Source organism: Nerophis ophidion, linkage group LG05 (genome assembly GCF_033978795.1).
Source record: "Nerophis ophidion isolate RoL-2023_Sa linkage group LG05, RoL_Noph_v1.0, whole genome shotgun sequence".
Classification (NCBI taxonomy): Eukaryota; Metazoa; Chordata; class Actinopteri; order Syngnathiformes; family Syngnathidae; genus Nerophis; species Nerophis ophidion.
This window is the reverse complement of record NC_084615.1, coordinates 24,748,988-24,761,585: the sequence shown is the minus strand read 5'-3', so window position 1 is coordinate 24,761,585 and position 12,598 is coordinate 24,748,988. Positions and strand designations below refer to the sequence as shown.

At 39.2% G+C, this 12,598-nt stretch overlaps 1 protein-coding gene across 1 annotated transcript in view; it reads left to right on the top strand.

Annotated features, from left to right (window-relative positions):
* lama4 (laminin, alpha 4) overlaps positions 1–12,598 on the top strand; it is a 126,279-nt gene that overhangs the window by 95,153 nt on the left and 18,528 nt on the right. Inside the window, exons 30-34 of the mRNA XM_061900367.1 lie at positions 4,346–4,479; positions 5,699–5,863; positions 10,202–10,355; positions 10,468–10,625; positions 10,709–10,898. Coding sequence (XP_061756351.1) covers positions 4,346–4,479; positions 5,699–5,863; positions 10,202–10,355; positions 10,468–10,625; positions 10,709–10,898 — 801 coding nt within the window. The remainder of the gene's footprint in view (positions 1–4,345; positions 4,480–5,698; positions 5,864–10,201; positions 10,356–10,467; positions 10,626–10,708; positions 10,899–12,598) is intronic.

Genomic DNA, 12,598 nt, shown 5'->3' with positions numbered 1-12,598 from the left:
ACATGTTTTTTTACTGAGTGAGACACCCAGAATGTACTTGAAAATTTACAATATTAACTTTGAACGATAAAACACTGAATATTGACAACATATGAACGTCAAACAAAACGCAACAAAGACAGCGAAATATGAACACGAAAAAACAACAACAACAAAACACCTACATCTGATACATCATTAAGCTTTAGAACTTTGTTGTAAAAATCTTCTTCCGTGTCTGTCCCTGACACCCGTATTTCAGGCTGGCCGCTCTGGAAACACTCTGTGGAAACGCTACCCACCCACACTGCTTGGTGCCTCGTCTGAGCTGCTGTGACTTAGATTACCATAGCAACTAGTACATCATGCAAAAGCACAGATTCCAACCATTGAAATACTTTGTATAGACTTAAGGTCTTTTGAAAAAATCACTGCACATCATAATGGCAGCTACAGTTTCCATCTTAAAGATCTAAAAAAATGATTTGGGAATGTCTTGAGGGCTAGATTGAAAAGCTTAACAGGCGGCATGTAGCCCCTAGCCTTAATTTGCCCAGGTCTGATGTTGAAGGTGGACAAAGATTATCTCGGTTTTTAACAAAGGGCAGTCGATAGTAGTTAGTTTCCTGTAGATGTTAAAATGTAGATATTTACTGTAATCATCCATCTATTTACTACCGCTTGTCCCGTTCGGGGTTGCGGGGGGTACTGGAGCCTATCTCAGTCTCATTCGGGCTGAAGGTGGGATACACCCTAGACAAGTCACCAACTCATCACATGGCCAACACAGATAGACAGACAACATTCACACTCATGTTCACACACTAGGGCCAATTTAGTGTTGCCAACAACCTATCCCCAGGTGCATGTGTTTAGGGAGTTTTAGCGGGAGACAAATAATATTTCTACATTTGGAAAGGCTAAGTGTTAGCTTTCAAGCTAAACCGAGTTTGTAACATTAATAGACTGACCATATGTCCTCTTTTCCCCGGACATGTCCTCTTTTGCGAAGCTGTCCAGTGTGTCCGGGCGGGGTTTCTTAAATGCCTCAAATGTCCAGGGTTTTGAGCCGGGGTTGCGTGTATTTTCAAATGTACGTACAGGGTTAAGAAGGGGTTAAAATCAAAACAAATTGTGAAGGTGTGCTGCACACAGCAGAATTTGTGAGGGAGGGGCTAAGACAGACAGCGAGATAATGGATTGGTTGTTAATCAAGGCATACTTGATCAACAGCCATACAGGTCACACTGAGGGTGGCCATCTAAACAACTTTAACACTGTTACAAATATGCGCCACACTGTGAACCCACACCAAACAAGAATGACAAACACATTTTGGGAGAACATCCGCACTCTAACACAACAAATACCCAGGACCCTTTGCAGCACTAACTCTTCGGAGACGCTACAATGTACACCCCCTGCTTCCTAGCGCCAACACTGCTGTCAACACAGCAGAAAAAATGCTTTATTTAAATAAATATATTATTTATAAAGCAAGTTCAAGTATTATTGGCATATTTTTACCTAGTCCCGGCTTTGCCCTGCTGCCCACCTTGGCACGCATATATGTGTCCTCTTTTTGAGATTTCTGAATATTTTCAGCCTACACATTAATGTTTGGTTTTATGAAATTATTCAACACATGCTGCTCACATGTGCCTCATTTAAGCTTGTGGATTGAATTGTCAGAAGGGAAAGCACTTGGCTCCCAAGCTGTCAGCTCGTTGTCCAAACTGTTTAATCTTGAGGTGTCAGGGAGGGTGGTTAACACACAAGACTGCATCCGTTAGACCAGACCTGGGCAAATTAAGACCCGTGGATTGCATGCGGCCCATTATGCTTTTCAATCTGACCAACTGGACATTGCCAAATAGTTTTTTTTTAGATCTTTAAGATGGAAACTGTAGCCGCCAATATGATGTGCAGTGATGTGTTCAAATGACTGTTAGTCTTGAATTAGACAAAGTAATTCAATCTGCGCTTTTGCATGATATACTAGTTACTATGGTAACCTAAATCACAGCAGCTCAGACGAGGCAACAAGTACTGTGGGTGGGGAGCGTTTCCACAGAGTGGCCAACCTGAAATGTGGGTTTCAGGGACTGACGCCGAAGGAGATTTTTACAACAACGTTTTAAAGCTTAGTGATTATATCAGATATATCAGATTGTAGGTGGGTTTTTTTACCCTTCGCGTTCATATTTCGCTTGTGTTTGTTGCATTTTTGTGCCGTTTCGCTTGATTGTAAAATATGTCGATCGAGAGGGGGTGTGACGTTCATATGTTGTCGATATTCAGTGTTTTATCGTTCGTAGTTAATATTGTAAATCCCACATTCTTTATTTTCATGTACATTCTGGGTGTCTCATTCAGTAAAAAAAAAAAAAAAAAATTCCATTCCGTTTAAGGTGGTCTGTCATAGTGTTTTTAGCATTCAGACATTATTGGGAGGTTTTGTATTAGTGTTCCTAAAAGTGAAGTGAATCATATTTATATAGCGCTTTTTCTCCAGTGACTCAAAGCGCTTTACATAGTGAAACCCAATATCTAATTTTTAAACTTTTTTTTTTACATTTAAGCTAGTGTGGGTGGCACTGGGAGCAGGTGGGTAAAGTGTCTTGCCCAAGGACACAACGGCAGTGACTAGGATGGCGGAAGCGGGGATCGAACCTGCAACCCTCAAGTTGCTGGCACAGCCGCTCTACCAACCAAATTATACCGCCCCCAATAAAAGTTTTAATCAATCAATCAATCAATCAAAGTGTAGCTGCCATTATGATGTGCAGTGATGTTTTCAAATGACCGTAAGTCATGAACTATAAGTATTTCAGTGGTTGGAATCTTGCGCTTTTGCACGATATACTAGTTACTATGGTAATTAATTAGTTACTATGGCAATCTAAGTCACAGCAGCTCAGACGAGGCACCAAGCAGTGGGGGTGGGTAGCGTTTCCACAGAGTGTCAGCCCAAAATGTGTGTGTCCGGAACAGACGTGGAAGGAGATTTTCACAATAAAGTTCTAATGCTTAGTTATATATCAGATTGTATATTGTATTTTTACCCTTTGTGTTCATATTTCGCTGTTTGTCGCGTTTTGCTTGATTGTAAAATACGTCGATCGAGAGGGGGTGTGACTGTCATATGTTGTCAATATTTAGTGTTTTATCGTTCATAGAAAAATGTACAATTCCATTCCGGTTTTTTTAAGGTCTGTCAAATTGTTTTTACCATTCAATCAGACATTATTGTGAGGTTTTGTATTAGTGTTCCTAAAAATAGATATACCGGCCCTCAGACACATTTCTTTCCCTAAATTTGGGCCCCCCCCAGTAAAAATAATTGCCCAGGCCTGATCTTCATGATAGTTTTTTCATTTAAAATTCCAAATCATTGCTCAATGTGAATGTTGTTTTTCTATACCATTCGAAAGGACATAAGATGAATCCTGTTGGGATTTTGGCCAAACACATACATATATAGTATATATCTGTTACAGTAGAATGACAGTGTACACCACATATAGATGATATAGGGAATACAGTCTGAGTTCATGTCCCCTCATCCAACTCCAGTTCACATTTGCGTATGCAGTCATTGTGTAATAGGATGAGCTGCATAGTTTTTGGTTGAAGGCTGGTTAAAGTCACGGTGACGACTGCAGAGCTTGGCGCCACATAAACACCCAAGTTATTGTTGCTTCATTGTCCCACGGGAAGTTCTACTGGACCCACACATACTTCTTTCACCACGGCTTGGAGAGCATCTTCATCTTATCCGCCGTACTCCGCACCTTCTCCCGCCGCACTCTCCGATCCGAATTCCTCAACCCCACGGCGATGGCGGCGTCGAACACCTCCTTCAGGTTCTTCTGCGTCAAGTACATATAACGGCCCCCGGACGCATTTTTTTCTCTAAATTTGGCCCCCTGAGGCATAACAATTGCCCAGGCCTGCGTTTGACTCACCCACTCCTGAATCTCACTCTCAATCTGGGCCAAAGAACCAATGTAACCCACCTGGCTCGTGGCTCAAATCCAAGTCCCCTGATTGAGACGACAGTACAAGGCGATGAGTCTGGCACCAACTTTTGAGGTGTTAAAGAGTGAGGTTTACACGCCAAATATCTCACAGCCACACTACTGTAGCTGGCATTTGTTACAAGAAGAAAAATGACATGTTAAAATTTACAGCTTGCCAATTGATGACCATTGATTTAAATTAGAGTGTTTATATTGCAGGTTAGTGTGGGCATTTGCTCACTGTATAACATTTTGAAAACTCACGTTGACAGCATTGTTGGCTCTTATTCTGTATTCCATTTATATATAAATGCCATTAATGCTTTTTTTTTTACTCTCCTCAGCCTGATGAATTCAGCATTTCGCTTGAGAATGGAGCAGTGGTGATGAACACACGTGGAACAAGAGTTAGATCGCATAAAAAACAGTATAATGATGGAAAGAGTCATTTCTTATTGGCCTCGGTGAACCAAACGACGTGAGTATTACATTTTTCTTTGTTGGAATCTCTTGGTTTTGATAAACATTCTGTGACCCAGTTACGCTACCAAGTAGATTGTCCTTGGAAAATCAAACTACACACCTCATGCTCATGCTTTGCTAAAGACTGTTTTTGGTGATTCAATATAGAACAGTGGTTCTCAAATGGGATTACGCGTACCCCTGGGGGTACTTGAAGGTATGCCCCCACTTCAAAAATATTCTAAAAATAGCAACAATTAAAAATATTTTATAATTATGTTTATTGAATAATACTTCAACAAAATATGAATGTAAGTTCATAAACTGTGAAAAGAAATGCAACATTGCAATATTCAATGTTGACAGCTCGATTTTTTGTGGAAATGTTCCATAAATATTGATGTTAAAGATTTTTTTTTTTTGTGAAAAGAAATGTTTAGAATAAAGTTCATGAATCCAGACGGTTCTCTATTACAATCCCCAAATAGGGCACTTTAAGTTGTTGATTACTTCTATATGTAGAAATCTTTATATATAATTGAATCACTTGTTTATTTTTCAACAAGTTTTTAGTTATTTTTATATTGATTTATTGATTGATTGATTGATACTTTTATTATTAGATTGCACAGTTCAGTACATATTCCGTACAATTGACCACTAAATGGTAACACCCGAATAAGTTTTTCAACTTGTTTAAGTCGGGGTCCACATTAATCAATTCATGGTAAACTATTTTTCCAAATAGTTCAAGAAAGACCACTACAAATGAGCAATATTTTGCACTGTTATACAATTTAATAAATCAGAAACTGATGACACAGTGCTGTATTTTACTTCTTTATCTCTTTTTTTCAACCAAAAATGCTTTGCTCTGATTAGGGGGTACTTGAATTAAAAAATTGTTCACTTGGGGGTTCATCACTGAAAAAAGGTTGAGAACCACTGATATAGAAGGTTACAATTCAATTCAATAAACACAAATTATATTCTTTAAATATTACAGTTCTTCCATTTAAATGTTTTTCTTTGATTAGAATAAGTTCCTTACCCTTCCTGAAACATGACATTTTGTTGTATCAGTGTGTCTGTTGTAACTTTTTTATGTCGGAAAGTCAGTATCTCAGTCCCTACAGACGGTTCTGATTTAATTCCCACTCTGGACAAAAACTATTTGCAGCTCGTTTTTGGACAGATTCTAATCTACTTCTGAACTCACTCTCTTTTTACACAAGGTATCTATTGTTGGTGGATGATAAAGACAAGCAGGAGAAGAAACGCCCTGCATCGGTCACTACATCCTCCTCAGTTTCTTCTCTGAAGAGCTTCTACTACGGGGGGTCTCCAAACAACAGCTTCAAGAATTTAACAGGCTGCATCAGCTATGCCTACATAAACAGGTAGATCTCCTCTTAACAATGAACAGTCTTGACAGCCGTTCACAGGGGAGACAGCTTTTCCATCCAGGAAAAGACTACGGGTTTCTAAGGGGAACAGTGACAAAGTTGCAGTCAGGTCTTTACATTAGGGACTTCAAGGTCATAATAATTTGGGGCCCCGAATTATATATTTGAACGGTTCTTTTTTCAGGGTAAATCTTTAAATAATTAATTGGGTGGCACAACTTAAATTCATCTTGGATAATCGCTGATTTATTGCTGATCAAATATTTAAAAACATTAAATCTACCAAAAGTTCTAAGGGCGATGGAGAAGTCTAGGAAAATCAGTGAAGGACAATTGTAAACAATGTATGACAGTCTTTTGGATCAAAGATTGTAATATCACTTCAAACAACTGAATGTAGTATGAATGTTTCACCACCATTCTAGAAGAATATTCAAACGGTCACAGTCAAATTAGTCAATTTAAGAACAAGTTGCAACCATTATACAGTTTGTCATGACACTAATACACTGACTATTGAGTTTGGAGGCAATCTTTTGTTACCAAATCAAAATTATGTTCTTAATGGGAGTGTGTTCGTACAGTAACCCCACAACGGTCTAACTGAAAATGGTGTAAGTCGACAACCAAACAAAGCTGGGTCCTAGCCCAGAAGCCAACAAATTTGAATAAACAAATTTTTGCCGAGTGAAAATCCACAATATAATTCAACTTGTGCACCCGATTCTTGTTTTTGAAAACCATGGAGAATGCAAAAAACAGTTTAAATAAATCATTACGGTTAAAAAAAAATGACAGTGATACCCATGATTAATGTATAAATGTAACTTCTGATCACAAATGTGCAAAGACTTATTGCCTCAGTGTGTCCAGGTTTTTCATTGTCCGAAGAAAATAATGTACCGTAGGTCACAGTTTTGTGCTTTTTAACAATAGCTGGATATTTTTTTTTTAGCTGTTTTTTGGATAGAAACAAAAAATGATCACGAACTTTGAACAGTACATGTTTTTCTTTGGAGTTTGACCTTTATATTTTTTAATCTCAATCATTTTACACCGCTTACCCGGTGGCAGAGGAATTAGTGCGTCTGCCTCACAATACGAAGGTCCTGAGTAGTCCTGGGTTCAATCTCGAGCTCGGGATCTTTCTGTGTGGAGTTTGCATGTTCTCCCCGTGAATGCGTGGGTTCCCTCCGGCTTCCTCCCACTTCCAAAGACATGCACCTGGGGATAGGTTGATTGGCAACACTAAATTGGCCCTAGTGTGTGAATATGAGTGTGAATGTTGTCTGTCTATCTGTGTTGGCCCTGCGATGAGGTGACGACTTGTCCAGGGGGTACGCCGTCTTCCGCCCGATTGTAGCTGAGATAAGCACCAGCGCCCCCTGGGACCCCGAAGGGAATAAGCGGTAGAAAATAGATGCATGGATGGATACCCTTTTTAGGGTGAGGTGGAGCCTTGTTAAGTAAGGTTAAAGTACCAATGATTGTCACACACACACTAGGTGTGGTGAAATTTGTCCTCTGCATTTGACCCATCCCCTTTATCACCCCCTGGGAAGTGAGGGGAGCAGTGGGCAATAGCGGTGCCGCCCCCAGGAATCATTTATGGTGATTTAACCCCTAATTCCAACCCTTGATGTTGAGTGCCAAGCAGGGAGGCAATGGGTCCCATTTTTTTACAGTCTTTGGTATAACTCGGCCGGGGTTTGAGTCTACCAATCTCAGGGCGGACACTCTAACCACTAGGCCACTGAGTAGGTTCTCCTGTCAATCACAGGGCCCAAATTTACAAACAACTGTTTGCACAAATATTCATACTTATAGTCAAATTTGGGTTTCCTGATACATAAAACCAGAACCAATATATCTAAATTACATTTAAACCAGTGTGGGTGGCACTGGGAGCAGGTGGGTAAAGTGTCTTGCCCAAGGACACAACGACAGTGACTAGGATGGCGGAAGCGGGCATCGAACCTGGAACCCTCAAGTTGCTGGCACGGCCACTCTACCAACCGAGCTATACCACCCCGGATGTCTTTTTTTACTTTATTCTTTTACTTTATTTTTGGATTTTTGACATATAAAGTCCATAAACACACTTAATCCATCCATCCGTCCATTTGCTACTGCTTGTCCCTCTCGGAATTGCATGCCAAATATTATTTCTTACCTCTCCCAAACAAGTAACCCACAACAATTATTTTAAAAATGTAAAAACAAAGTCAAATAAGTACAGACAAATACTGTATGGACGTAATGACACAGACAACTGCCCTCCTGAATGTCCCCAACATGGGGCAGAAATACACATAAGCAAACAAAAGGTTCATCAATTATCTACATTTCAAATACTTTTCAGTTGTGGTTAAATTTGACATAAGTATCTTTTATATATTTTAGGAAACCACCCCATACTTCCCGAAACTTCGCAGAACAACCGTTCATTGTCAGCCTAATTTCCTCCAAGGAAATAAAGATTATCTCTAATCCAGCGGGTGTGGCAGGGAGGCAATGCAGCATCCCAATTTAGCACAATGAGTCTTCCAGCCATCAAAGTGTTAAATGCTACAAAGTTCTTTTTGGATTTGCTCAGAGACGGAACAGAGGGGCTAACCGAAATGGTTTGCTTAGAGGATTCGGTTCGATTTTTTCGACAATTGTCAAGACAAAGTATTGAATATTTCAGTCCTGCACTGCAGTGGGATGGACAAAACCAAAACATATGTGTTAAATTAGCTAAAGACTGTTAACAACGATCATATAATATCGATATTCCGTCATACATCTTAGCTTGTGTAACCTTGGTATAAAAGGTTCAATGTATTAGTTTGCATTGACTGCGGCCGGGAACAGCACGGTGGGACAAGGTTTAGTGAGTGTGCCTCACAATATGAAGGTCCTGGGTTCGATCCTGGGCTCAGGCTCTTTCTGTGTGGAGTTTAAATGTTCTCCCCACCTCCAAAGACATGCACCTGAGGATAGGCTGATTGGCAACAGCCTATATGTGAATGTTTTCTGTCTATCTTTGTTAGCCCTGTGATGAGGTGGCGACTTGTCCAGGGTGGAACCTGCCTTCCGCTGGACTGCAGCTGGGATAGGCTCCAGCACCCCCCGCGACCCTGACAGGGACAAGCGGTAGAAAATGGATGGATAGATGGATGAATATGGCTGTTTAGCACCAATGCAAGTCTATGAACTCTACTTAAAATCACTGTCCAGCTCTCCTCAGATATAGGGTCACTCATAAATCACCCTTAAAAAAGTGACTTAATAGAATTCTGAGATTCAGGGCGTAAATTTAAAAAAAAATTCTGTAAATATGTGTAATTGATCCTTTTAAAGTCGGAAATTATTGTATGTAAAAAAAACATTTAAAACTGTGTCAGTCGGTAAACTTGGAAAACTTAAGAACAAAACCGCGGATCTGTAGATTTATAAAAAAGTATTGATTAGGGAGTGAAATGTATCACAAAGTTGTGTGGAAGGGGCAAGAATGTTGTGAATGTATGAATCTTTAATGTTGTTGATCCATTTTAAAAAGGCACTTTTGGCAAAAGGGGGAGGGAAAGCATGGTTAGCAGTAACGGGTGAATGACTAGAAATAATCTGTAAACCAAAATAGCCCTTGGACTGAACCTAACTTCTAAATGAGGTTTTGACGATTAAATGTTTTATAAAAGCGGAAGTAGAAGAGTGGATGGGAGATGTTAAGAGCCTTAAGAGATTAAGTGAAGTGAATTATATTTGTATAGCGCTTTTCTCTACTGACTCAAAGCGCTTTACATATCGAAACCCAATATCTAAGTTACATTTAAACCAGTCTGGGTGGCACTGGGAGTAGGTGGGTAAAGTGTCTTCCCCAAGGACACAACAGCATTAACTAGAGTGGCGGAAGCGGGGATCGAACCTGGAACCCTCATGTTGCTGGCACGGCCGCTCTACTAACCGAGCTAGTTATTGTTTTAGTTACTCCATAACGGAGGGGAATCAAATGCCTTATATTGCAGCCAATATTGTAGTTGTAATGTTGTTTGCCCAGTAGTAAAACCTAAAGTTTGGTGGTTATAATCCTCCCAATTCGGGTCTGTGTAAATATCGTTTATGTAATCTGTGAGTGTTTTTAGTCCAAATAGTCTATAATCCGACCAGAAGGACCGAGGGACCTTTTTTCCTGCTATAACTAGGCCATTTTAATCCTACATTGATTAATTATGGTAGCCAATGGGGGTATGTTACAATAAATATGTCTGGAAAATGTGCTAGAAAAATTATTTCCTAAATAAATGCAATGTTGACTTGCATTTTACTTTATTACGGCTGCTTTTTTAGACAGGACCGAGACATCGAGCCAGAGGACTTTCAGCGCTACACGAACAATGTTCATACTTTCCTTCAAGACTGTCCAGTACAAGAGACTCCTGTTGCTCTCTTATCAAAGCTCAAGGATGACAAACATAAACTGAAACAGAGGCAATCACAAAAGGTAAAGATATACACTTAAACTAAGCTGCACAATATTCTCTATGGGTTCCAGTAAAACGGTGTCCACTGGTAACACATTTGGCCACATTAATATTGAATGTATGCTGTCATAGGTCAGCAGAGATGAGTCCGGCCAGAAATCATTGAACCTGAACATTGCTTCTTGCCAACTGTCCTCAAGTCCTGAAGCAACCCAGCATGCCTATCAATATGGCAGCTTCGCCAACAGTAGACAGCACTACAGAGAGCTCCCAGAATCATTTTCTGAGAGGTACAGTAAGTCTTATATTTTGCACTATAAATAGACTCTAAAAAAATGTGTCATACTATCAATGTTTTTCTCCCCCCTCTAAGGTCCAACTTTTCCTTATCCCTGAAGACCAAGTCATCATTTGGCCTAATTTTTTATGTATCTGATTCTCAAGAAGAAAATTTTATGGCTCTGTTCCTGGCCAACGGTAAACTTGTATATACCTTCAAAGTGGCAGATGAACGAGTCGAAATGTGGAGCAAGGAAAATTACAACACTGGCGCATGGCATGAGGTTTGTTCATCAAGTTGTTTCATCAATTGATCCAGTTTTAATAAGTATGTTGCATCATATTCTATGTACATTTGTGAGGAGGTGCAATTATATATCTGATAAACAAATCACCACCAGTCAGTCTCCATAACCAAGAACCTAATACATGTACGCTATTATTTTTGACATTCCAAAAATTCTAAAGGTTCCTGACAATGATTACATTTTTTTTTTTTTTTCTAAATTGCTGAACTTGTTCAGACCTTTTTCCACCAAACATTCACACTAACAATTTTCCAGGAGACTCACCTGCCCCTGATCACTAATCAAATTCATTCTTTTACAAGCGGTTGTTTTTTCTCTGCACTGGTTCATTGCATATTGTACATATTCCGCTGTTTGTGGTAGGGTTCCCTGCATTCTGCATGTGCGTCGCACTTTTTGCTTTGGGTTTTTGATTCACCCATGGTCGATGGGTTTTGCCTGCATTAAAAATGCAACCCTAACGACTTTCCACATAATGCTTATCTTTTTGTATTGCATTTTTGTTCATCTTCAGCTATTCAGCATTCACGAGCAATTATTACACATTCTATAGTTGTATATTAAGGTATTATTAGGTTTTCAAGGTTTATTTTGAAAAAGTTGAGATAGGTACAATGCAAAACATCTTCAATACAATCCAAACACTACAATTTTATACTTACATGGTTCAACATTTCAGAAAACAGCAAACTGTATAAGTGTAGAAAGTGGAACATGTACAAACCCCGTTTCTATATGAGTTGGGAAATTGTGTTGGATGTAAATATAAACAGAATACAATGATTTGCAAATCCTTTTCAACCCATATTCAATTAAATGCACTACAAAGACAAGCTAATTGATGTTCAAACTCATAAAATGTATTTTATTTTTTTTGCAAATAATAATTAAGTAGTTGGGAAAGGCCATGTTCACCACTGTGTTACATCACCTTTTCTTTTAACAACACTAAATAAACGTTTGGGAACTGAGGAAACTAATTGTTGAAGCTTTGAAAGTGGAATTCTTTCCAATTCTTGTTTTATGTAGAGCTTCAGTCGCTCAACAGTCCAGGGTTTCCGCTTACGTGGAGTGATTTCTCCAGATTCTCTGAACCTTTTGGTGATATTATCGACCGTAGATGTTGAAATCCCTAAATTTCTTGCAATTGCACTTTGAGAAACGTTGTTCTTAAACTGTTTGACTATTTGCTCACACAGTTGTGGACAAAGGGATGTACCTCGCCCCATCATTTCTTGTGAAAGACTGAACATTTTTTGGGAAGCTGTTTTTATACCTAATCATGGCACCCACCTGTTCCCAATTAGCCTGCACACCTGTGGGATGTTCCAAATAAGTGTTTGATGAGCATTCCTCAACTTTATCAGTATTTATTGCCACCTTTCCCAACTTCTTTGTCACATGTTGCTGGCATCAAATTCTAAAGTTAATGATTATTTGCAAAAAAAAAATGTTTATCAGTTTGAACATCAAATATGTTGTCTTTGTAGCATATTCAACTGAATATGGGTTGAAAATTATTTGCAAATTGTTGTATTCCGTTTATATTTACATCTAACACAATTTCCCAACTCATATGAAAACGGGGTTTGTAGTTAATTTAATCTTTGCGAGTGTAAGGTAGCAACCACAAAACTGCTGTCTAAATGAATACAGCTTCACGTGAACCAAATTAT